The 27,016-nt window shown below is 43.5% G+C and overlaps 2 protein-coding genes across 5 annotated transcripts in view; one reads left to right on the top strand and one right to left on the bottom strand.

Annotated features, from left to right (window-relative positions):
- The window catches only part of ikbkb (inhibitor of nuclear factor kappa B kinase subunit beta), a 28,667-nt gene extending 27,328 nt beyond the window's left edge, over positions 1-1,339 (top strand). For both annotated transcript variants that reach the window (XM_064937018.1, XM_064937019.1), the window contains one exon: positions 64-1,339. In XM_064937018.1, the coding sequence (XP_064793090.1) occupies positions 64-123 (60 nt within the window). In that variant the 3' untranslated portion in view covers positions 124-1,339. The remainder of the gene's footprint in view (positions 1-63) is intronic.
- On the bottom strand, positions 1,336-24,751 carry LOC135513967 (voltage-dependent anion-selective channel protein 2-like). Of its 3 annotated transcripts, XM_064937021.1 has the most exons (11): positions 24,664-24,727; positions 18,103-18,217; positions 15,149-15,264; positions 9,769-9,840; positions 9,187-9,236; positions 7,396-7,548; positions 7,151-7,203; positions 6,746-6,973; positions 4,059-4,209; positions 3,885-3,942; positions 1,336-2,764 (listed from the first exon to the last, which is right to left on the bottom strand). In XM_064937021.1, exons 3-11 carry the CDS (start codon positions 15,258-15,260, stop codon positions 2,673-2,675), a joined length of 969 nt encoding a protein of 322 aa, XP_064793093.1. In that variant the 5' UTR covers positions 15,261-15,264; positions 18,103-18,217; positions 24,664-24,727; the 3' UTR covers positions 1,336-2,672. The 3 variants fall into 3 exon arrangements, with proteins under 3 accessions (XP_064793093.1, XP_064793092.1, XP_064793094.1); XM_064937020.1 differs by lacking the exon at positions 18,103-18,217 and having other exon boundaries at positions 24,664-24,751; XM_064937022.1 differs by lacking the exons at positions 15,149-15,264; positions 18,103-18,217 and having other exon boundaries at positions 24,664-24,686.
- Positions 24,752-27,016: the final 2,265 nt, after the last annotated feature.

Raw genomic sequence — 27,016 nt, 5'->3', positions numbered from 1 at the left:
ACACACACACACACACACACACAGGGTTGTGATAACATACAACTGGCTGTCTTTGTCTCCTAGTTGCTGAGAGAGTGGACGTGGCTGAGTGAAGGACAGGACCTTTCCTCTGATCTTTCCTGACTCTACTGGTTCCCTCGGAGGCAGGGTTTCCCCTAGTTACTGATACCGGGTCAGAAATGTCATGTTAAGGATTGGTGACAGAATCATCCCTTAACCTCAGGTCTGTCTTAAACTGATGTCGAACAGAAGAGCCGTCCCATTCCAGACCCCCTGCTGTGGTCCTCTGCTGCCGCTGTGTGGTGGGGAAGACTTACCGCAACAGATTGCATTCGCACAATTTGACATTGACTCTTGGAGGTGCCCCAAAAAGAATGGATTGAGCCAACATTTATATTTTCCAGGCTCATTGGCGTGCCGATATTAACATGTGCAACACCGCTGTAATCTATATCCTGGTGTATTGGAGTTATCTTCAATCCTTCTCTAAAGGGTGTAGGTTTGAATGAGGAAAATGTTTACCACTGGCATAGCTGTATTTAAACCTGGTCCAATCAAAACCAGTAATCTCACTGGTTGTCCTCTTTACTAAAGTCCTGGTGGTACTGGTTCTAAAGTCTGGTCTGGCCCCTGGTGATGATTCCTAATCTTTCAAAAATGTTTTTATGCTTGCCACAAAATTCTCTGACCAAGGTTTTAGCTGTAGCTTTTATATTTCAGTTACCAGTCTCACGGTTCCCCCCAAAGAATGTAAAAGAGGCCCCATTGTGGACTTGCTGTGCCACTATGGAAAACATATTTTTACTTTATTTGTTATCATATAGGGCCATTTTTGGGTCTAGATTGCAGGAAATGGCAGTTACAGGTGTTAAAACAAATCCTAAATAAATCACTGTCCCCCTCCCTCCCTCCTGGCCTCCCTCCTGGCCTCCCTCCTGGCCTCCCTCCTGGCCTCCCCGGCAGCACAACATTATTAAAACATCCTGGGGAGGACCCTGCATACTATAACAGTTAGAACTGGGCTTTTGGGGATTTTTGGTTTGAAACTGTATATCTTCTGATTGCTGGATCTCAATGTACATTAAGACTGATGCAGAATATCCTCTGTGTATATACTTATTAATTGTTAACATTTTTAAATAATTGATATTGCAACATTTAAAGCAGTATATTAATTGGTTGGGTTATTTTACTTAACTGTGGTCTATTATTATGTGAAAGTACGTGTATCTGGTTGAATTAAACTTCAACCACCACAGATCAATAATAATGCTCAACATATGGTGACATGACTTTAAACAAAATATGTATTAATTTTGAATACAGGACACTCAGTGTTTGACAATCTTCTTTATTCCTTAAAGTCAGTTTGAGGTTTCACCTATAAACAACCTTCCCTCTTCCAAGCACAGCACAGACACAACATTACATAATGTGGAAGAATTAAAAGATGAAAAGACAAAAAAATAAACATGACAGCTTTTGAAAATACCCACACATGCATCCATCTTCTCAAAACTCAACCACAAGAGAATTTGGAAAAAGAAAATCAACCAGTCCCCTATTTTTATTAGAGTTCTAAACTACCCATTTTATTCCAGTATGCTCTGAAAGTGACCATCCGCCCACAGAAAGGTATATATATATACACACATACAGTGCCTTGCGAAAGTATTCGGCCCCCTTGAACTTTGCGACCTTTTGCCACATTTCAGGCTTCAAACAAAGATGTAAAACTGTATTTTTTTGTGAAGAATCAACAACAAGTGGGACACAATCATGAAGTGGAACGACATTTATTGGATATTTCAAAACTTTTTTAACAAATCAAAAACTGACTTGGGAGGTGTGTGTGTGTGGCATACAGAGGTCCTCACTGAACTTCTGGAGAGAGTTTGCTGCACTGAAAGTAAAGGGGCTGAATAATTTTGCACACCCAATTTTTCAGTTTTTGAATTGTTAAAAAAGTTTGAAATATCCAATAAATGTCGTTCCACTTCATGATTGTGTCCCACTTGTTGTTGATTCTTCACAAAAAATACAGTTTTATATCTTTATGTTTGAAGCCTGAAATGTGGCAAAAGGTCGCAAAGTTCAAGGGGGCCGAATACTTTCGCAAGGCACTGTACACACACACGTCTGGGACAGGGGAACATGACATTTAAAAAATAAATTGTTCCTTCAAAACAAGGCCCTACTGGCTTTGAGAGACAAAGTCTGTCAATCTCATTCAAGTCAAAAGTAAATTAAATACATGATCTCAGGCAAAGTGAAATTATACCACACAATAAAACCCTACTAAAAAGGTGCTTACGAACCCATCTCACAAAGAAAATGAGAAATGTCTGCTTTTGGGGAGGAAGTGGAACACAAGGTTGACTTGTGACCCTATACTACACCACTTTGGACCAGAGCCCTATATGAAGTAGTCATAAGTAGTATACGATCTGGTGAATAGGGGGTGTGCTGGTATTGCTAAGGAGATGAGAGATGGTGAACCAAAAAAAACAACTGGCTTCAACAGTACTGGAGGTCTCAGAGGGTGCCAGGGGCTGCAGGTTATGACCAAAAGACTTGGGAGGTGTGTGTGTGTGGCATACAGAGGTGGAGATGTGTCAGGTGTCATTGAGGCTCTTTTCCTTTTCTCTCATCCACTGCTCTTCCCTCCATCCTTATGCCTCCAGCTCAAAGCCCATGCCAACCTTGTGACCGCCTGCATTGAAGTTTTTCGCATCAATCAGAGCTGAGAGAGTCAGCTTCACTCCTAGAGAGAGAGACACCAGTCTTAACACAAAGTATTGCTCCTTTCATATACACTGAACAAAAATATAAAAGATTTTACTAAGTTACAGTTCATATAAGGAAATCAGGCAATTGAAACAAATTCATTAGGCCCTAATCTATGGATTTCACATGACTGGGAATACAGATATGCATCTGTGGAGCCAAGATATCTTTCAAATAGATTAGGTAGGTGGATCAGAAAACCAGTCAGTATCTGGTGTGACCATGATTTGCTACATGCAGTGTGACCCATCTCCTTCACATAGAGTTGGCCTGTGGAATGTTGTCCCACTCTACTTCAATAGTTGTGTGAAGTTGTTGGATATTGGTGGGAACTGGAACACGCTGTCGTACATGTCGATCCAGAGCATCCCAAGCCTGCTCATTGGGTGACATGTCTAGTGAGTATGTAGGCCATGGAAGAACTGGGACATTTTCAGCTTCCAGGAACTGTGTACAGATCCATGCGACATGGGGCCTTGCATTTTCATGCTGAAACAGTGGCAATTTTAGCATGTACATCTTGGGGAAACTCAAAAACATTTTACATGACATTCAGGCAACAGCTCTGGTGGACATTACTGCAGTCACCAATTTGTAAGTCGCTCTGGATAAGAGCGTCTGCCAAATGACTTAAATGTAAATGTAATTGCACTCTCCCTCAAAACTTGAGACATCTGTGTCATTGTGTCGTGTGACAAAACTGCACATTTTCGAGTGGCCTTTTATTCTCCCCAGCACAAGGTGCACCTGTGTAATGATCATGCTGTTTAATCATATTATTGATATGCCACACCTGTCAGGTGGACAGATTATCTTGGCTCACTAACATGGATGAAAACAAATTTGTGCACAAAATTCCAGAGAAATAAGCTTTGTGCATATGGAACATTTCTGGGATCTTTTATTTCAGCTCATAAAACATAGGACCAACACTTCACATGTTGCGTTTATATTTTTGTTCAGTCTATATAGTAGACATGACTATTAGTACCAGAGGAGTTGGGTAGAAGAAAGGAATAGGTTAAGATTTGTAGATATAGACAGATGTAGCTCGGCATCTGGTAGATACAGGTAAAGGTTAAGGTGATTTGAGTTACCTGGCCGGAGGGCTTGTGTGTAGCCGACTCCAATTAGACTGGCGTTATTGACTTTGGCCTGCAGGGGGAGACAGACAGGTGAGACAAGGACACATTTGGCTGGTTGTGTGGTTCTAGTCCTGGCATTATGGACAGGTATGTGGTTCTGTGTGGTTATGTATGTGTGGTACACACAGACAGGGAAGCGTCCTTGTCCAGCTGGTATTTGGCTCCGATGCCGAAGCGTGTGTTGTTGCTGCCGGCCGTCCAGGCCAGGTTGATGGCTGTTTCCAGGTGGCAGTTCACCTTCTGGTAGATGGAGCCGCCGAACTCTGTACCATCATTACTGAGAGGACAAAACACCATGGACTTATTCAGTACGGTGCTGCATAGCTTTTAAATCAACTTCTGGTGGATCATGACTGGTCAGTTGGCAAATGTAACACAGAAGTAATAGAAATAATGAAACGCATGGAGAAAACATCCTCTGCTGGTCAGTGGTTAGGTTAGAGTCAGGGTTAGTGGGGATAGTGGTTAGGTTAGAGTCAGGGTTAGTGGGGATAGTGGTTAGGTTATAGTCAGGGTTAGTGGGGATAGTGGTTAGGTTATAGTCAGGGTTAGTGGGGATAGTGGTTAGGTTATAGTCAGGGTTAGTGGATAGGTTATAGTCAGGGTTAGTGGGGATAGTGGATAGGTTAGGGTTAGTGGGGATAGTGGTTAGGTTATAGTCAGGGTTGGGGATAGTGGATAGGTTAGAGTCAGGGTTGGGGATAGGTTAGAGTCAGGGTTAGTGGGGATAGTGGATAGGTTAGAGTCAGGGTTAGTGGGGATAGTGGATAGGTTATAGTCAGGGTTAGTGGGGATAGTGGTTAGGTTATAGTCAGGATTGGGGATAGTGGTTAGGTTATAGTCAGGATTGGGGATAGTGGTTAGGTTATAGTCAGGATTGGGGATAGTGGATAGGTTATAGTCAGGGTTGGGGATAGGTTAGAGTCAGGGTTGGGGATAGGTTAGAGTCAGGGTTAGTGGTTAGGTTAGAGTCAGGGTTAGTGGTTAGGTTAGAGTCAGGGTTAGTTGGGATAGTGGTTAGGTTAGGGTCAGGGTTGGGGATAGTGGTTAGGTTATAGTCAGGGTTGGGGATAGTGGTTAGGTTATAGTCAGGGTTGGGGATAGTGGTTAGGTTATAGTCAGGGTTGGGGATAGTGGTTAGGTTATAGTCAGGGTTGGGGATAGTAGTTAGGTTAGGGTCAGGGTTGGGGATAGTGGTTCGGTTAGGGTCAGGGTTGGGGATAGTGGTTCGGTTATAGTCAGGGTTGGGGATAGTGGTTCGGTTATAGTCAGAGTTGGGGATAGTGGTTCGGTTATAGTCAGAGTTGGGGATAGTGGTTCGGTTAGAGTCAGGGTTGGGGATAGTGGTTAGGTTAGAGTCAGGGTTGGGGATAGTGGTTAGGTTAGAGTCAGGGTTGGGGATAGTGGTTAGGTTATAGTCAGAGTTGGGGATAGTGGTTCGGTTAGAGTCAGGGTTGGGGATAGTGGTTAGGTTAGGGTCAGGGTTGGGGATAGTGGTTAGGTTATAGTCAGGGTTATAGGGTTATAGTCATGGTTGGGGATAGTGGTTCGGGTTGGGGATAGTGGTAGGTTATAGTCAGGGTTGGGGATAGTGGTTAGGTTATAGTCATGGTTGGGGATAGTGGTTAGGTTATAGTCATGGTTGGGGATAGTGGTTGGGGATAGTGTTAGAGTCAGAGTTGGGGATAGTGGTTCGGTTAGAGTCAGGGTTGGGGATAGTGGTTAGGTTATAGTCAGGGTTGGGGATAGTGGTTAGGTTATAGTCAGGGTTGGGGATAGTGGTTAGGTTATAGTCATGGTTGGGGATAGTGGTTCGGTTAGAGTCAGGGTTGGGGATAGTGGTTCGGTTAGAGTCATGGTTGGGGATAGTGGTTAGGTTATAGTCAGGGTTGGGGATAGTGGTTCGGTTAGAGTCAGGGTTGGGGATAGTGGTTAGGTTATAGTCAGGGTTGGGGATAGTGGTTAGGTTATAGTCATGGTTGGGGATAGTGGTTAGGTTATAGTCAGGGTTGGGGATAGTGGTTAGGTTAGAGTCATGGTTGGGGATAGTGGTTAGGTTATAGTCAGAGTTGGGGATAGTGGTTCGGTTAGAGTCAGGGTTGGGGATAGTGGTTAGGTTATAGTCAGGGTTGGGGATAGTGGTTAGGTTATAGTCATGGTTGGGGATAGTGGTTAGGTTAGAGTCAGGGTTGGGGATAGTGGTTCGGTTAGAGTCAGGGTTGGGGATAGTGGTTAGGTTATAGTCAGGGTTGGGGATAGTGGTTAGGTTATAGTCAGGGTTGGGGATAGTGGTTAGGTTATAGTCATGGTTGGGGATAGTGGTTAGGTTATAGTCAGGGTTGGGGATAGTGGATAGGTTATAGTCATGGTTGGGGATAGTGGTTAGGTTATAGTCAGGGTTGGGGATAGTGGTTAGGTTATAGTCATGGTTGGGGATAGTGGTTCGGTTAGAGTCATGGTTGGGGATAGTGGTTAGGTTATAGTCAGGGTTGGGGATAGTGGTTAGGTTAGAGTCAGAGTTGGGGATAGTGGTTCGGTTAGAGTCAGGGTTGGGGATAGTGGTTAGGTTATAGTCATGGTTGGGGATAGTGGTTAGGTTATAGTCAGGGTTGGGGATAGTGGTTAGGTTATAGTCATGGTTGGGGATAGTGGTTAGGTTATAGTCAGGGTTGGGGATAGTGGTTAGGTTATAGTCATGGTTGGGGATAGTGGTTAGGTTATAGTCAGGATTGGGGATAGTGGTTAAGGGTAGTAGTTAGGGTCAGTGGTTATGGATAGGAATAAAGGTTAAGGTTAGGTGTAGTGGAACTCACACGTTGGTGTGGAGCTGGAAGTCCCCAGCCTTGTATCCCAAGGCAAAGTTGTTCTGGGCCAGTTTAGACTTGGATGTGTCGAAAGCCATCTGGTACCCGGCCAGCCAGCCCTCGTAGCCCAGCACAGCAGCAGCGTGGACCGTGGGGCTGGCCATGTCAAAGTCCAGGTCACAGCCCAAGTTGATGAAGTCACGCTTGTAGCCAGTCTTCAGCTTGGCACTCTTCTTACTGCAGACGAGAGGAAGGGGCCAGATAAAAGTAGAGGGGGTGTCGGGCTCCATGTGACATTATGGACCGTATTATGTCTATACTGGTGCTGTGATTATTTCAAAATCCTTCATGTTCATGTGCACTACTAAAGATTAGGCGGGGAGGTAAAGATTGATCAGTGAGTGATCAGCTTACCCAGTGTTGGGCACAAACAACGTATCCAGGCCCAGCTTCAAGCCCTTAGCCAGCTACAGACACAGGATAGAGGAGGTATATCACATATCGTTGAACAGAAGACTCAAAACAATATGGTTAATAATAGTAGTGACATTCAGACGGTGTATATTTACCCGTTTTATTGAATAGGTCAATATCAAGGGCTGTCGGGATGGTTAAGTGTCATGTAACCTGGTTTTAGGCTGAACTGGTTTCAAACTCACCTGGTCCTCCATGGAGACCTCTGTGGCCAGGGTGTTGTCTGTGTTCCATTTCTGGGTGAAGCTCAGGCCCAGCTCCTTAACCTTGTACTTGGTCTCCAGGTTACCTGCTGCCTTCCCTGTGTCTGTGTTACTGGAGCCTGAGGTTGAAAACTCCTGAGAGAAGGAAGGGGCGGGAGAGAGAGGAGGTAGGGGGGTTGGAGAAGGAGAGGGGAAATGAGGGATGGTTAATAGCAGAAAGTAAAGAGCACAGCAGAAGAAAATGAAGCAAGGGAGAGAAAAGAGAAGAGGAACTGATACAGACGAGTAGTCTTAACGAGAGCTTAGCACACTCCTCACTGAAGAGAGAAGGATGTATATGAGAGAGAAACAGCGAGAGAGAAAAATAGATGAGCACCCCTTCCACATCTCTGCCAAGCAATTCCTCTCAGGTTTGCATGACTGGTTGTAGCCAGTAGTTACTATTTTGAGTAGTGGTAGATACCCTGAAGCAGTGATCACCAACATTAGTCCTGGACCGTGTCCAGGCTTTTGTTCCACCCAGCACACCTCCTTTAACTAATCCTTTAGTAGTTGAATCGGGTGTGTTAGTGCTGAGCTGGAACCAAATCTAGTGTTGATGACCACTGTGTTAGACACTGGGGGAATCCATGGAGAGGTGAATGGTGAAAGGATGCTAGGAGAAGGCTGTGAGCTGAGGGAAGAGACCCTGTGTGTTGGTCAAGACAGTCATCTAGTCACTGGCTGACTAGTAACCTATAGAGCAGTAGCCTGGCCACTTAGACCACTCTAAAGGTGTGTCTATGGAGAGGAGTTAATGATGTTATAGTTTTAGCAATGTAGGGGGAATGGTATCAATCAGCTGGGACACTGCTGCAAGAAAGCCTGCAGGGAGCAAAAGCCTGCTCCACACAATCACACACAGACAGACCCACACACACCCTTACCATCTGACAATGGAAGTCCAGAGAGGAAGCAGAAAAAAGGCAAAGGAAGAGAGAGGCAGAGAGTTAAGTCAGAAACAGAGGTATTCACACCCAATCGCTTTTCCACGCTTTCAGAAAGATCAGGTGTCCATGTACATATTGTATACCAGAGACACCAACACGCTTTCAGAAAGATCAGGTGTCCATGTACATATTGTATACCAGAGACACCAACACGCTTTCAGAAAGATCAGGTGTCCATGTACATATTGTATACCAGAGACACCAACTCTGCACCAACGTGTTTGAACTGTGAATCAGAGCTGTACAATCTCATTTTACAAGGTAAGGTTGGCTTTTCTTGATGATTGAATTTAGTCAGAGGGAGAGTTAGATTAGTTATCCAAACTGGAAATATACATAACCAACATGTGTACAGGTGAAAATTAGATGAAGATAATGACACACCAACCTTAATAATCCTGCACAGAGCAATGCTACCCCTAACACTTGTAAGAGAGGACAATGACAGTTTCAGGGAACAGCAATGCTATGAGCGGGATCCATTTTGTTCTAACGTATAAGGAGATTCTAGTCAGATAGCTTGGTGCACCAAGCTGAGTTAAACAGTCTGCCAGACAGACAGACAAACACCACCAGCAGACAGACAGTGAGTCAGTCATTTTGACTGTCCTGCTCAGCCCTGAGGCGCTAGGGCCTAGACATGAGGCTTATATTGCCAGACTACACGCAAACACACAAATGAATGGGTCACTCGGATCGAGTGAAGCCCAAATGTAATAATTACCCTCCTAAAATATGAGAGAGAGAGCGATCCTAAAATATGAAAGAGAGAGGTTGTACTTACAACTCCACTCTGGGCCTTTGTCTTTAGGTCCAGTTTCACGATTCCAAAGCCTAGAGAGAAAGAGGGGGAAGAGAGAAATGATGTCTCTATTCATGGTCCTGTATGGCTCAGTTGGTAGAGCAAGGTACTTACAACACCAGGATTAAAGTCACTGGATAAAAAGCATCTGCTAAATGGCATATATCATATACTGTATATATTCAAAATAGAGGAGCAAACCACATTTGGACCTTCGTTATTGAATACATAATTACATAACTGTTTTCAATGAGGGTCATCCAAGCGTCACAGTTGTGAAACAAGAACATTTGCAGAAAAGTTGATCTGATAGTCAGAAAGAACGATGACGAGACACTGTGACTCATGACGGAGTCCCAGCCCCCATCCCCTGACGGTTGTAAATCAAAGGCTAGAGGTCACAGTCCTGGATGACCAGCTGAGGTTTATGGTTTCAGAGGGAGAGAGAAAGAGCGAGAGAGAGACGGATGTTGGAGTTATCCTAAGAGCGTACAGACATGAAATATGCAGGTGTCTCCTCCCTTTCTCCTTGTGTGTGGTGGAGGGGGTGATTTGATGACTCACCATAGCCCTTGCCGAAGATGTCTTTGGCTGCTTTTCCCAGGTCCGAGTATGCAGGAGGAACCGCCATGGCGACTGTGGAGAGAGATGGACACGTTAGGCTGATACTAGAACATCACTTCTTTAACGCACAGGAGGCAAAAAGCTGATCAAATGGAGCGCCCAAGCCAGCACACATCACAATTCTACGCAGAAAAGGTCCAACACAGCACCTACCTAGAACTTCACACAGAACACAGCTTTGTGCTAGTAAAGTGGCTTTGAACTGAAACACACACAGCATCTAGGCCTATACACAGTGTCCACACAGTATCTAGGCCTATACAGTGGCCACACAGCATCTAGGCCTATACAGTGGCCACACAGCATCTAGGCCTATACAGTGGCCACACAGCATCTAGGCCTATACACAGTGTCCACACAGTATCTAGGCCTATACAGTGGTCACACAGAATCTAGGCCTATACAGTGGCCACACAGCATCTAGGCCTATACACAGTGTCCACACAGCATCTAGGCCTACACACAGTGTCCACACAGCATCTAGGCCTACACACAGTGTCCACACAGCATCTAGGCCTACACACAGTGTCCACACAGCATCTAGGCCTACACACAGTGTCCACACAGCATCTAGGCCTACACAGTGTCCACACAGCATCTAGGCCTACACAGTGTCCACACAGCATCTAGGCCTACACAGTGTCCACACAGCATCTAGGCCTACACAGTGTCCAATCTAGAAGAAAAAGAAACGCACACCTATTTAGGCGGGGTACTGGCTAGCGGAGGAGAAAAGTTGAAAATGAAAGAGCCGCTCACTCTAGGAGCTCAGATGCTAAAATTTAATACCAACGTTTCGACAGCCAAGCTGTCTTCATCAGGGTATAATCACAAACACTGCAGAATGACTTGTTTATGTAGTGTCAAAAGACACAGGTGTCTGTAATCTTGGCCAAGAGTGGCCTAATATCATTGGTTAATAATCAAATATTAAAATGCCATACAAAGAACAGCATACAAACAATAAATGGATAGCATACGACCATACATTAATTTTAGAAACATTTTTCAGAGGATTGAAAATAGACTTTCTCCATGTAACCCACATACAAATTAGCATAGGTCCCATAGCAGTACCTTTCGTCTGAATAAAAATATCATTTAAAAACATGAAATAGTTGTGTGTGAGTACTATTTCAGCTAATGTTATAATGCAGGCACTGGAAGGAAGTTCATTAGGGTCACGTTGCAGAAGAAAATGTTCCATAGCTTCAATACCGCCCTCGTGTGGAATATTTGTGTATAACGACTCAACATCAAAAGTAACTAACAAGGTATTCTCAGGGAAAGGATCAAGAGATTCAATGATAGAGATCATACTGCTGGTGTCCTTTACAAAGGAGGGGAGCTGTTCTGCGAGTGGTCTAATAAAAAAGTCAACAAAAGTAGATAGAGGGGCCGTTACTGCATCAATGCCCGCTACAATAGGCCGCCCTGGAGGTTTTGTAACATTCTTGTGTAATTTCGGCAAAGTATAGAAAGTGGCAATTTTAGGGTGTTGAATAGCCAAAAAGTAATGTTCTTTTTTAGTTATCTGACCAGAACTTAAATACCCATCTAGGACAGTAAAGACAGTATTCTGAAATTGGGAAGTGGGGTCACGTCTGAGTTTCTTGTAAAAGGTGTTGTCAAGCAGCTGTCTATGACACTAATTTACATAAACTGTCCTATCCATGAGTACAACCAACCCACACTTATCAGCAGGACGAATAAGGACTGACGTATCGGATTGTAAATCAAGCGAAGCTTGTTTTTCATCCTTATGTAAATTATGGAAAGATTTGGACTCCTGTTTGTTCTTAAGGAGATGTCGAACATCATTTTCCACAAGTCTGCAATATGTCTCGATAGAGTGAATGCGATTGGCTGGAGGTATAAAATAACTCTTGCTTCTAAAAAGAGTCAGAGTATGTGCAGGAGAGCAACCTACTGGCTCAATAGAAGTGTCAGAATTAGGGGAGCTAAAGTATTCCCTTAAACGGATATTTCTAAAAAACTTAAACATGTCTACCTTAACATCACAATCGTTGCACTGGGTTGTAGACACAAAATATAACCCTTTATTAAGCAAAGAGACATGGGCAGGGCTCAATATCTTGCTTGATAAATTAAAGACACTCAGTCCTGTGGGTTCTGGGACAGTGTGAACGGTCTCCTCTGCCTCTGATAGTCGTTTCTTCTTACGCCGTCGGGTGAGGCATCTCGTGGATGCGCGTGCCTGCGGCCACCTCCGCCCTTCCAGTCTCTCGTTGAATAAAAAACTACCACTGGAAGCCGATGAGGTGCTGGTTGTAGAGTGTTGATCAGACGGGGGTGAAGGAAGCGGCATCCCTCCTGCGTCTGCCATGGAGAGGAGGAGCAGGACCTCCCTTGTCAGGGTTTCTCCAGAAGTAGACTTTATCCTCGGCCTTGTCTTTTTTCTCTTGGTTGAATTTCTTGATTTTAAGTTCCTTTATTTCTGTAGACAACTTGTCCTGGTGCGCTTGGTTAGTTTTCATCAGTTCATTGAATATGCCATCATCATTAACAGCTATTTGTAGAGCTGTGCGTTTGTCTTTAATCGTGTTATCCATTTCAATAAAATCCTTTTTCAACTGGTCAACAATTAATGTAATTAAATCAATAGAGCATTTGTTCAGGGTGGCACACCAGCACTCACAGAAATCATCTGTGCACTGCCCCAATGATGGTTATTTTTGCCACCTGAGTCCCTGTGGAATAATGCTTTGAGTGACTATATGTAGATGCGTTCTCGTCTGGCGCTTAGATAAATGTAACAGATCTTTCGATAGGTCAGAATTACCTCCCGGCATGTCAAAAAGCAGCATCTAAGCCAACACACAGTGTCCACACAGCATCTGTAACGGTCGTCATCGGTGGAAGAAGGTGAGGACCAAGGTGCAGCGTGGTATGTGTCCATATTTATTAAATTAATATGGAAAAAACAAAATAACAAAGAGAAACGACCAAAAACAGTTCTGGCTGGTGCAGACACACAACAGAAAACAATCACCCACGAAACACAATAGAAAACAGGCTCCCTAAATATGGTTCTCTATCAGGGACAACGAATGACAGCTGCCTCTGATTGAGAACCATACCAGGCCGAACACAGAAATACCAAATCATAGAAAAACTAACATAGACAACCCACCCAACTCACACCCTGACCATACTAAAACAAAGACATGACAAAAGAACTAAGGTCCGAACGTGACAGCATCTAGGTCTACACACAGTGTCCACACAGCATCTAGCACTAGACACAGTGTCCACACAGCATCTATCTATGCGTTCACAGTAACACACACCACACGCTGCTCTAGAAAGGTTTCAATATACACCACACAGTGTCTACTAACTAGTGGATCTACAGGCCCACTAATGCCTTCCTTTTGGTAAGGTGCTCACACAATCATTGACTGTGTCCTAAATAATATTCACATTAGTATACTAGGCTATTCAGTATGAATGACAAATTCATTAATTCATACTAAAGTAGTTTCCAAAGTTGTGTTGGAGCCTTGTCACTGAGCTAAATTTAGGAATCGTATTCTCTTTTATAAAGGTGTGCTTTGTAAAATCAATGTACTGTCAAGTACTGACGGCCGGGCCAGCTACAGTAGCCCTGATGTGGTCTACTGGGCCTGTGATATAGTGCTTTTCACTCCCTCTTACATCCCCACTCTAGGCCAGCCAATTGGTTTAACTCCATTTATTCATGGCATCAGTCTCTTAGCAAACCTCTAGCTAGCACGGTTTAACTTAATGGGATTGACTCTTACGAGGGAGGGACTGCTTGTCTTTTGACCCCTGGTATACCAGGTAAACATCTCTATAAATAGGAAACCACATGGCACAGCCTGATCTGAGCCACCTTAAGATTAAAGGAATAGTTTGCCCTAAATCAAAATCTGTTTGATTTTGGGGTGAACTGTGCCTTTAAAAGCCTGCCACTTCATTACTTAAGTCAGCGCTGTTAGTAGTTAGCTGCCTGTGTTGAAGCTGTTAGCTTAAGAAGATGTGGAAGAAGATGTATGCCATATAGCAATCACAGTATACGTCACAGCACCCGAGCTAGTATGCCACTATGCGCTATTGAATGACAGTAAGCCTAAGTCAGAGTTTGGTCGGTTCAACAACTATCCCCACTGCACACAACTGCACTATGCTAGCTTTTATAATGTCACCAGGGTCCCCTGTGTCTCTGCTTTCATATAGGACCGGAGTGGTGTGTGTGTGTGTGTGTGTGTGTGTGTGTGTGTGTGTGTGTGTGTGTGTGTGTGTGTGTGTGTGTGTGTGTGTGTGTGTGTGTGTGTGTGTGTGTGTGTGTGTGTGTGTGTGTGTGTGTGTGTGTGTGTGTGTGTGTGTGTGTGTGTGTGTGTGTGTGTGTGTGTGTGTGTGTGGTGACTTTGCTGTGGCAGTGTGTCTCTTTCTGCTCAGTGGTTTCTTTTCCTCAATGACCACTTGAATATATGCCCTTTCAGATGAGTTGCTTGTAACGTATCATGTTACCTATCAAGTCCTCACACATCCATAGTTGTAAAGGAATGGAGACGAGGACAGGGCAAGAATAGAGACCAGGACTGTTGGGAAAAAGCCCAGTGTTTCTTAAAGTGATACTTCGGGATATTGACAGTGAGGCCTTTTATCTACTTCCCCAGTCAGATGAAATTGTGGATACCATTTTTATGTCTCTGTGTCCATTATGAAGGAAGTTAGAGGTAGTTTCACGAGCCTGCTAACAGATACCCAATCTGCCCTACCAAGCAAAAAGGCAGTAACTGCTCATAGTGTGGAACTGAGAAAAACTTCTTTTTTTTACCTTGGTTTAACAGTAACTTTATGCAGTTACTACTAACATGACCCCCATGTTCTCCAAAACACAATACAATAGAGGCAGGATACTTGTCAACATGATTAACCATGTATTTAATGTAGCAAAAATTACATTAACTCATTTTCGACCAAATGAGCAGTTACTGTCTTTTTGCTTGGTAGGGTAGCATAGACTTCTAGTCATTGTGCTAAAGCTAGTTATCAATTGCGGTAGCAATAGTTAGCAACTTCCTTCAAACCGCACACAGAGACATAAATATGGTATCCAAAAGTTAATCTGACTCTGGGGATGTAGATTAAGGGCCTCATTTCCAAAATCCCAAAGTATCTCTTTAAGTACTCTTGTGACACTTGTGTTTAATACGTGCTAAAAATCCGTAACATCTGAATGATAGATTGATTAATCTATTGAGACAGTCCAGGGGACCCTGATGACATCTTTGTCTCCCCACCTCCTGCTCTCCACACTGCTCTCACTCACCCTTGTGGCAACATGGTGCACAGGGAACTCCTTTGTTCTGAATGGCCTGTGATGCTGGACTCGCCTCCTCCTTCCTCACCAGTCTCGCCTTCTCTCCTCCTTTGTCTGACATGACTCTTCAGATGTTGGGAAGAGCACAAGGAAGGACAGAAGACTTAGGCATGCAATCTCTCATGGTTTTCACAACAATGCTAGTGGTGGGTGTACGGTGAGGTTGGTCTGCTTTGGCTGAACTGGACAGGAAATCTTTGTGTTTTTCATAATGAGTTGTAGGTGCTGCCTTTTGTTGGTAGTGGATTTGTAAAGGATAGCTGAAGCGGTCTCTTAGTTGCATGCCTCATACTGGCATGGTTATCATCAGTCAATGCACCACTGTGAGTGACTCAAACTATCACTGTCACTTTCCTCTGAGCTCTTCACATTTGACAGAACACATTATATATATATTATGTATACATCAATGATGTCTCTCTTGCTGCTGGTGATTCTCTGATCCACCTCTACGCAGACAATACCATTCTGTATACTTCTGGCCCCTCTTTGGACACTGTTAACTAACCTCCAGACAAGCTTCAATGCCATACAACTCTCCTTCCATGGCCTCCAACTGCTCTTAAATGCAAGTAAAACTAAATGCATGCTCTTCAACCGATCGCGACCAGCACCTGCCTGCGCGTCCAGCATCACTACTCTGGACGGTTCTGACTTAGAATATATGGACATCTACAAATACCTAGGTGTCTAGTTAGACTGTAAACTCTCCTTCCAGACTCACATTAAGCATCTCCAATCCAAAATTAAATCTAGAATCTGCTTCCTATTTCGCAACAAAGCATTCTTCACTCATGCTGCCAAACATACCCTCGTAAAACTGACTATCCTACCGATCCTTGACTTCGGCGATGTCATTTACAAAATAGCCTCCAAATTGGATGCAGTCTATCACAGTGCCATCCGTTTTATCACCAAAGCCCATATACCACCCACCACTGCGACCTGTATGCTCTCGTTGGCTGGCCCTCGCTTCATATTTGTTGCCAAACCCACAGGCTCCAGGTCATCTATAAGTCTTTGCTAGGTAAAGCCCCACCTTATCTATGCTCACTGGTCACCATAGCAGCACCCACCCGTAGCACGGGCTCCAGAAGGTATATTTCACTGGTTACCCCCAAAGCAAATTCCTCCTTTGGCCGCCTTCCCTTACAGTTCTCTGCTGCCAATGACTGGAACTAATTGCAATGATCACTGAAGCTGGAGACTCATATCTCCCTCACTTACTTTAAGTACCAGCTGTCAGAGCAGCTCACAGATCACTGCACCTGTACATAGCCCATCTGTAAATAGCCCATCCAATGACCTCATCCTCATACTGTTATTTATTTTTATTTGTTTGCTCCTTTGCACCCCAGTATCTCTACTTGCACATTCAGCTTCTGCACATCTATCACTCCAGTCTCTATCACTCCAGTGTTTAATTGCTAAATTGTAAGTATTCCACCACTATGGCCTATGTATTGCCTTACCTTATCTTACCTCATTTCCACACACTCTATATATACTTTTTTTCCTATTGTGTTATTGACTGTATATTTTGTTTATTCCATGTGTGTTGTTGTTTGTGTCACATTGCTTTGCTTTATCTTGGCCAGGTCGCAGTTGTAAATGAGAACTTGTTCTCAACTAGCCTACCTGGTTAAATAAAAGGTTAAATAAATAAATAAATATTTAAAAATTACAGTTCCACATGTGCACGCCTCCAGGGCAAGGCCTGTAACCATTAGGCTAATACTTAGGGTGTCCAATCAAAAAAAAACATATTTTGACCAATGGGTAAAATAATATGTTAATTGTGTAGATAATCCTCAAAGAAAACCAGTGGTCCAAACCTCATGTCTCTATCATAATTTGTAACAAATGTGTTGGTGTTTTTACCCTTGTAGGGTGGTAAAGATTAGGGAGACTCAATCAATGGAGGCCAGAGAAAAAAAGTTACTAAATAATCAGGAAAATAGCATTTAGACTGGATGCTGTGCAAGAATTAAGGCACCTGACCGGTTTACCAATGAACTCCTCATCTTTCTTCTCAAATCCGGAGGACAGAAAACAATACAGATGTACGATAGATATTGATTTGTTGTATTTTCATATTTTAGTATACACTGTTCATAGTAATAGGAAGTTCCTGATCAATTTGGAAGACTTCTCACAAAAACAAATGTTTCTGTGAAAACGGAGCAGAAACAACTTGGAAGACAACCTCCACAAAATGTAAAATCCTCGAAAGTTTCAGCGAGAAAGTCCACAGAGCTCAGTGCTTATTAATGAATGTATTAGGTTACGAAATCCAACTTTTTGGATATAATGTTAAATGTTCCCTATGTTAATAGTTATTTCAGTTTGTGACAAAACAAGCAAGTATAGTGTAGAGAATCATTGTACCAGCTAAACCGCTGTGAAATATCTTTTGCATAACCAAAAATATTGTATTTTCAGCTGTTTGAAGCTGGTGTACAAAACCAAAGGAAGTATAGAAATAGCACACCTAGAACATTTATACAGCTTCTTAAACTTGCTTTCAATGAAAATGACAGATCTATAACTAACATTTCTGTGTGTATTTGGCTGTGTCGCCCAAAAAGTTACACATTGCAGCTTTAAATGATATGTTAGAGAAAGACCCCATTGAATGATTCAGGAAATTAAAAATCATATTTGTCTTGGTAAAATATATTTTATTACATAAGGAAGTGAAATGACATCACCAAAGCACTGGGCAGAGTGGGTGGACACCCAATAATACTGAACCAGAGGGTGTGTCCTCAGCACTGATAAAGCAGTGCTCTATAGCCCGTAGAGAACTGCTGATATGTTTATCACCCAAAGGGCCCATGGCTGTAGACAACAAACACACACCACCTATGCCAACATCTGATGATCTGGTAACATATACACACCTTACTGTGGTACCGAAAACATCTGGTGATTTGGGGACACAGTGGTGAGGTGGATGGTATGTTTCCGTGGTGATGGTTACCCTGGTGTCACTGAGAATTTAGACTCACTCACCCACTACCACACGCATCATGCACACACACACACACACACACACACACACACACACACACACACACACACACACACACACACACACACACACACACACACACACACACACACACACACACACACCTCACTCCATAATGTGAGTGATTAGATGAGAGCAATCCTGTCCTCTATGTCTGTCTCAGTGCTGATGTCTATGCTCAGGGACTCAGACCCAGCACGGTTTGGGATCTGTCTTTGTCAGTTACACCCCCCCTTCTCACTTCCATTCCTCCTTACTCAGTCCCTTATTCCCAGCTTCCTCACCCTCTCCTTCCCCCTTCCTCCTGACCCCTGTTCTATAAATAACCCAGGTGGACTTGACACCATGCCTCATATGACCATGCCATTTTGAAATGGGTGCTTTACCCCTCTACCCCCTGCTACCCTAACCTCACACACACCTCGTCACTCCTACTCAACCCACACCACCATAGACACACACTCTTTCCTATCACCAACATTGACCCCTACTTTCCTCTCTCTTTACCCCCCCCACCCCCCACCACTCTCTCTCACTCGCCTCCTCTGACCCCTTCACTAGCCTGTCCCCCAAACAAATGTCAAAATGTAGATACCAGACAGCCAGTATTCACCATTGTATTCCTGGGTCTTTATGCTATTCAAACAAAAGAAGCACCACTGTTGGGGATATCAGTCAGCTGCAAAAGTTATTATCATGCCAGCCCAGAGACATTGTTTTGGTGATGAAGACAGACTAGTGTGACGACCCTCCCACTCTGTCTGCTGTATTCTCTCTTTGCTCTTGTTTTCCTTATTAGGATGTTGGTGGGCGGAGCTGGGAGGGTTGTCAGCGAAAAAGGACACACCTGGGCCCGGGTTTGTGCCGAGATAAATGTACCTTTTCCCCATTCATTGAGGAGACTTTCTCCATGCAGACACACTGTTGGACTTTGGTTGTGGCTGTTTTGTTTTGTTTGTTTGTTTGTTTGTTTGTTTGGGCACCTTTCAACACCCCTCATAATCACATCTAGCGCGCAACCAGTCCCTTACACCACTGATTACTAACGACACACCATTGTTTATTGTATATAAGTTACTTCAGTTAAGTGTAGGGGGCAGGATTTTAGTTTATTTTTGTCTAAAAATACGTACCCATTTAAAACTGCCTATTTCTCAGGCCCAGAAACTAGGATATGCATATAATTGTCAGATTAGGATAGAAAACACTAAAGTTTCCAAAACTGTCAAAAATATTGTCTGTGAGTATAACAGAAATGATATTGCAGGTGAAAACCTGAGGAAAATCAAACCAGGAAGTGCTGTTTTTCCTGAAAGCTCTCTGTTCCATTGGATGCCTTGCCTCCATTTAAAAGGGATATCAACCAGATTAATTATCCTATGTCTTCCTCAAGGTGTCAACAGTCTTTAGATATAGTTTCAGGCTTTTATTTTGAAAAAATGAGCGAGAAAGATAACATTGCGTCAGTGGATAGCTGGGTGTTCGCTGAGTTTTGCTTGCGCAACAGAGTGGGGCAGCCATTGTCTCTCCCTCTCCTATTGAAAAAGTGACAGTCCCGGTTGATATATTATCGATTATATATTTTAAAAACAACCTAAGGATTGATTATAAAAAACATTTGACATGTGTCTGTGGACATTACGGATACTATTTGGAATTTTCATCTGTGATGTCGTGACCGCTCGAGCCTGTGGATTTCTGAACATAACGCGCCAAACAAATGGAGGTATTTTGCATATAAAATAATCTTTATGGAACAAAAGGAACATTTATTGTGTAACTGGGAGTCTCGAGAGTGCAAACATCCGAAGATCATCAAAGGTAAGTGATTTAATTTATTGCTTTTCTGACTTTCGTGACCAATCTACTTGGCTGCTAGTGTTTTTAATATTTTGTCTACTGAGAGAGATGTTCTTACATAAACACTTGTTATGCTTTCGCCGAAAGGCTGTATTGAAATCTGACACGTCAGGTGGATTAACAACAAGCTAAGCTGTGTTTTGCTATATTGCACTTGTGATTTCATGAAAATTAATTATTTGTAGTAATTTCATTTGAATTTGGCGCGCTGCAATTCAGCGGGTGTTGATGAAAATGATCCCTCTAAAGCAGGGGTGTCAAAGTCAAATGGACGGAGGGCCAAATAAAAAATTTAGCTACAAGCCGAGGGCCGGACTGTTCGAATGTTCATTGAAAAATTTTTAAATGACGCATATAGTCTAGTGAACCTAATTGAACCTACTGAAAACCTAACAAATATATTCCAATATGATCAGATAAATAAAGCAATATTTTCTTATGGCTCTGTCAGTAATCTTTAATTTTCAACAGACACAAAAGACAAATTTCCTTTATATAAAAATCCCCATAACATGAACATTAAATGAAAGAAACCGGTATTCAAGGCACCATCAGTAGCCTATATTTTCTATTTTAGCAAAAGTGGGCTAAATTTACTTCAAAGAAAAAACAATAATAGCAATTTTCTATCATCCACTCAACTGAAATATTTTTAAAATATAATTGGATTGAAATACAATAAAATAAAGTGCAAAAATCTATTAATCAAAAACAACACTTTGTTTAAGGAGAAGTAACATGCAGTGAAAACAAATATTAAACTTTAACTTTTAAACTTGAACTGAGTAAAAACTCTAAATATGTGATTGCACAGTAATGTTCACTTGTTTGAGGTTGAGGGTGATACTTGGTGGTGTCCCATCTTTTCCACAAGTTCATCAATGTTCGGGGTAAGGCTCTGAGCTGAGGAAATCCTCAGAATTGAGTGGAGGTGTTCAGCAGTAAGTCGACTTCTGTGTGATGTTTTGTTCAGGTTCATCAAAGAAAAAAGTTGTTCACACAGGTATGTGCTGCCAAACATAGACAACGTTTGAGCAGCCTGGATGCGCAGCTGGGGCATTGTGTCGGGAGGAAACGGGCGAACTCCGCAGCACCCACTGCCGCATATTTTGCCCTCAGTGCATCATTGCATTGGAGGTCAATCAACTCCATTTGGAGGTTTGGTGGTGAGCTTTCCACGTCAACAGCAAATGGGTTACCGAGCAGTTCCAACCTGCTTTTTGTGCTTCAAAGTCAGCAAATCGGCGTCGAAAGTCAGCGGCAAGCATACCTATTTTATCAGCCAACTGTGCGCTCGGAACGCACTGGTAGAGAGCTTCTCTTTCATGGTCTGGCAGCTGGGAAAGTGGCTCAAATTTTCTTTCCGCATCTGCGTCTCCCACAGAGTCAGTTTGGTTTTAAATGCCTTCACTGTACTGTACATATCAGAGATGACATGATCCCGACCCTGCAGCTGCAAGTTCATTGCATTCAGATGACTCGTAATGTCACACAGAAAAGCCATTTCACACAGAAACATTTCGTCTCGGAGTTGTGTTGTGTCTTTCCCTTTGCTGTCCAAGAACAGACAAATCTCCTCACGAAGCTCGAAACATCTTTGAAGCACCTTTCCCTGGCTTAGCCATCGCACCTCTGTGTGATAAGGCAAATCACCATGCTCCGTTTCTAACTCCGTCAGAAATGCCTTGAACTGGCGGTGATTCAAACCTTTGGCTCTGATAAAGTTAACTGTGCGCGTGATGATGCTCATTACATGCTCCATTTTCAAGGCTTTACCGCACAACGCTTCCTGGTGTATGATACAATGATAAGCTGTCAGCTCACCTGTCGCGTTTTCCTCTTGCATCTTTTCCCGTATCTTCGCCACCAGTCCGCTCCTGTGTCCACACATCGCAGGTGCTCCGTCGGTTGTCAAACCCACGAGTTTTTCCCAAGGCAGCTCCATCTCATTTACACATCTTGACACCTCTTCATACAAATCATGCCCCGTAGTTGTGCCATGCATAGGACGTAAAGCCAAAAACTCCTCTGTCACGCTTAGGCTGGAGTCCACTCCGCGGATGAAAATTGACAACTGGGCAATGTCAGAAATGTCGGTGCTCTCATCCACAGCCAAGGAATATGCAATGAAATCTTTTCCCTTTTTCACAAGCTGCTCTTTTAGATTGATGGACAACTGGTCTACTCTCTCGGCAATGGTGTTTCTGCTCAGACTCACATTTAAAAAGAGTTGCCTTTTTTCTGGGCAAACTTCGTCACAAACTTTAATCATGCAGTTTTTGATGAAATCCCCTCCGTAAATGGCCGGGCTGATTTAGCGATCTCTTCTGCCAAAATAAAACTGGCCTTGACAGCAGCCTGGCCTTGTGATTTGGCTTTTTTGAACAGAGCCTGTCGAGATTTGAGGCCTCGTTTTAATTCCTCTGCCTTTTGTAGCCTTTGTTCCATGTCCATATTCTTGTTTTTGTCCGCGTGTTTCGTTTCATAATGTCGTCTCAGATTATACTCTTTCAGTACCGCCACACTTTCTCCACACAGAAGACACACAGGTTTTCCAGCTACCTCCGTGAACATATACTCCGACTCCCACCTTGTTTGAAACCCCGGTTCTCAGTGTCCACCTTCCGTTTTGCCATTTTTGATGGGTATCTGAAAGTTAATTTTACTGTGATGCTGACGACTGCTGTGCCAATAAATATTGAAATGAAGCAGCCTACTGCTCGGTGCGTCACCGTTGCATTGTGGGAAATGTAGTATTGGTGCGTGTAAAAGATCTGCGGGCTGCCGGCTTGCTGCGGTCTGCGGGCCGGTTCTAATAATAAATCAAGATCATCCCAGGGGCCGTAAAAAACCTTCTCGCGGGCCGGATGTGGCCCGCGGGCCTTGACTCTGACATATGTGCTCTAAAGGGATGGGTGTGTCAAGAAGTTAATAAATATATTTTTGTTATTCCTTATCGCCATGTTGTCTCCCTCTGTTACGGGCTACTTGCAGTATGTACTTTTTTGGGCGACCTGACCAAATTCACGTAGAAATGTGAGTTATAGATCTATAATTCTCATTAAAAGCAAGTATATGAAGTGGTAGATCTGTTCTATGTGAAAAGTTGAATTTTTGACTATTTTACTTTCCATTTTGTACACCAGCTGAAAATACTTTTTGGTTATTGAAAATTAATTTCACAGCGGTTAAGATGGTACAATGATTTTCTACACTTGCGTGTGAGATAAGGTCGAAGGCAGTCAAATTATGCTACACCTAGTGAATTTATAGCCTGAATATTCAGTGGTGCATGGGTTAGCTGTGGCTACCACATGGCCTACTCAACAGGTAGCCTGAAAGGTCAGCAGAAAGGTCACTGGTTAGAATCCCAGAGCCGACAAGCTGAAAAATCTGATGTGCCGTTGAGCAAGACACTTAAAGCTAAATGCACCTGTAAGATGCTCTGGATAAGAGCATCTACTAAATGACCCAAATGTAAATTACTGCCAGGCATTTCAGGACAGCCATTTTCCTATAGGGGTTGATATTCAGCCTGTGTACATGAAGCTAAATATTAATCTGCTCAACACCATAGCTAGCCAAGGAACCTAGATCGTGATGAACAGCATTCTCTTACCATTGGACATACTATCACTGGGTATAGGCCTAGCAAGGCTTGGATCATTATTTGCTGTCCATAGGTGCAATTGGATTTCAGAACTTCGGAGAGCGACAGAGGCTGTCAGAGGTTTATAAATAGGAAAACACGTATTGTGCAATCGTACAACCACACTTACTGTGATTACCTTTTTTTCACAATGACTTGAAATTCCAAATCGTATTCACTTTCATTTCTGTTGTGGGCCGACCTTCTGGCCATGGATTATTGAATTGCTGCGTGTTACATCAGAACCAGCGTGCGTAAAGAGCATTGTGCCAACACGAGGATAAACCTAACCCTCTTTGTACCTGGGGCACAAACCATGCTGTTAATAATGGGAATTCAAATTTACAAAACATTTTATAAAAACACTGACACTAGATTATATAGGGCGTAATTTATGGGCTCATATATATTGCCCTTTGGAATAGAAAGATGGCTAGCCTAGGTCTCCATTGTTCAATGCATTGCTCATGTTTGTAAAAATCTATAATGCTAGAACCAGATACTCTGGGGAAAAAATTACAATTCACAAAATCTACAATTTAATTGATTTACAATTTAATATTCTGCTGAAATTCTGAGACTGCAATTGGCACTAAACGCGCAATGCTCACTAGTTAGCGTCAAATGTATTATAGGCTATATAATCGGTTTATTTATAGCCTATAATTAACCTACATAGCCTAGTGATATCTACTTTGTCCGAATGTTGTAATGCCTGAATATCTAAAAGTGCTGAGACTTATGCAGTTGTCAGACACAGGCCTGCCCTGTTCAGAAGCCCTACTATCCTGTAGCCTACCCCACTGTACTCTCGCTTCCACACGTTGAGCCATCTAAACAACAATCAAATAAGTAACATATTATTTCAGTATCACTCCACTAGCTGAGATTAAAATATCGTTGGCGTTATGAATTCCCTACCTTGTTTGCAGGGCGATGCACGGAGTTTCAGAACGGTGTGGGTCTCACGCAATAGGGCAGAGTGAAGGAGAAAGAGAAAGCACCGAGGGGCGGACTGAGCAGGCGCAATCAGACAACAAGGAGGGCGGGGTCGTTGTGTAATTGTCATTGAGCAGAGGTAGCCTGCAAAACAAGCCAACTGTTTTCCAAACCTTTAAAAAGAGACCCTAGCTCACAGGCCTCTAAATATAGCCTCTCAAACAAATTGTACAAAATATTTGAAGAAGTACATGCAGTGGCTGATAGGGAAAACATATCTGGCAATAAGAATAGGCTATAGATAGTCTTGACCATTTGGGATCCCTTGGCTATTTTGCTCAGGGCAGGTTATAGGCAAGACTTAATCAATATTTTGTTTTGTCTCATTTACTGATATGGATATAGCCTCTGTGTGATGAGGTTGTGCAACGCAAATGGCTATAACAAGCGTACCTACAGAGGAGAATTCATTAATACTACAGTCAAAATGCCTAATATAAAGGCCCACAGTCTGTGCTCCCAAATACTGGAAAAAAAATGTGTTTCATTAGGTTACATGATCACCACAATAGCACCACGTGGCTATAAAAATTAATTTGTCCCATTCAGGACAAATACTCTCAGGGGACCTAGGATAGGATAAAGTAATCCTTCTCACCCCCCCCCCCCCCTTAAATGATTTAGATGCACTATTGTAAAGTGGCTGTTCCACTGGATGTCATAAGGTGAATTCACCAATTTGTAAGTCGCTCTGGATAAGAGCGTCTGCCAAATGACTTAAATGTAAATGTAATGGATAACTGACACATCCAACCTTTATCTGGTAAATACTCTGCATCAAAACTCAGTGGTTCAGACAGTTTCAACCACGCTCTCCACCCCGGGTCTGTGTCGCACCAAACGGCGGGCGTCACAGACACCTGGAATCTTCAGCTTTCAATGACGCCCAGCTCCAGAGCTGAAAGCAAGTCACAGTTCCTGTTGTCATTTGGTGGTGTGGAGCCAACGCTCATCTCTGGACGGCAGAAACTTTTTTTTAAATCAGGCGGGTAGGCGGGTATGAAGTCTGGAGAGCAGGAGGGAGACAGGAGGAGCGGGTTTGCTGCAAAGTGGCTATTCAGCATCCTGATGATCTGGGGTATAACCTATTGGCCATTCTGACAGTTTTTGCCATGATACTTCTATCCTGCACATGTCTGAGTGATTAAAGAGGTCCATGATGATCTTCTTGGCCTTCCTGCGACACCGCGTGTTGTAGTTGTCCTGAAGGGCAGGCAGTGAGCACCCAATGGTGCGTTCGTCTGAGCGTACCACCCTCTGTAGAGCCTTGCGGTCATTGGCGGTGGAGTTGCTGTACCAGGCCGCGATGCAGCCCAACAGTATGCTCTCGATGGTGCTCCTGTAGAACAGGGATTCCCAAACTCGGTCCTGGGGCCCCCCAGGTCCACATTTTGGGTTTTGCCCTAGCACTAATCAAAGCTTGATGATGATTTGGTTACTGCTGTAGAACACTGTAAGGGCCCTTGGGGACAGGGCACATTTTTTGGCCTCCTTAGGTTGAAGTTGCTGCCTTGCCTTCTTCACCACAGTGTCCAGGTGGTTTGACCTTTTCAGCGGCGGCCCCATTGATGAGCATAGGGATGTGTCCAACCTGGTTCCTCCTGAATTCCACATTCCGCTCCTTTGTTTTGTTGATGTAAAGGGAAAGGTTGTTGACCTGGCACCGCACCGTCAGAGTGCCTACCTCCTCTGTAGGCTGTTTTGTCGTTGTTTGTAATCAGGCCTACTACTGTTGTGACATCACCGAACTTGATGATGGAGTTGGAACTGTGTGAGGCATGCTGTCATGGGTATACAGGGAGTACAGGAGGGGACTGAGGACACACCCTTGTGGGGCCCCCATGTTGAGGATCAGTGAAGGGGAGGTAATGTTGCCTACCTCCATCACCTGAGGGCCGTCCACCCGTCAGGAAGTCTACGACCCAGTTACATAGGAGTTCTGTCTTTGTGATTAGCTTAGAGGGCACTATGGTATTGAAGGCCAAGCTATAGCGGATGAACAGCATCCTCACATATGCATTCCTTTTGTCCAGGTGCGTGAGGTTCGTCTGTGGATCTGTCATGGCGGTCGGCGAATTGGAGATGGTTGAGTATGTCAGGGAGGGAGGAGGTGATGTGGTCTTTGACTAGCCTCTTGAGGCACTTCATGATGATGGAAGTGAGTGCTTCGGGTCGGTATTAATTCAGTTCAGTTACTTTCCCTTTCTTGGGCACCAGGATGATAGTGGACATCTTGAAGCAGGTGGGGATAACAGCCTGAGCTAGAGAAGTCTGT

This window comes from Oncorhynchus masou, chromosome 25, assembly GCF_036934945.1.
Source record: "Oncorhynchus masou masou isolate Uvic2021 chromosome 25, UVic_Omas_1.1, whole genome shotgun sequence".
NCBI lineage: Eukaryota > Metazoa > Chordata > Actinopteri > Salmoniformes > Salmonidae > Oncorhynchus > Oncorhynchus masou.
The sequence above is the reverse complement of the archived record's forward strand: the minus strand, read 5'-3'. Positions and strand labels throughout refer to the sequence as shown.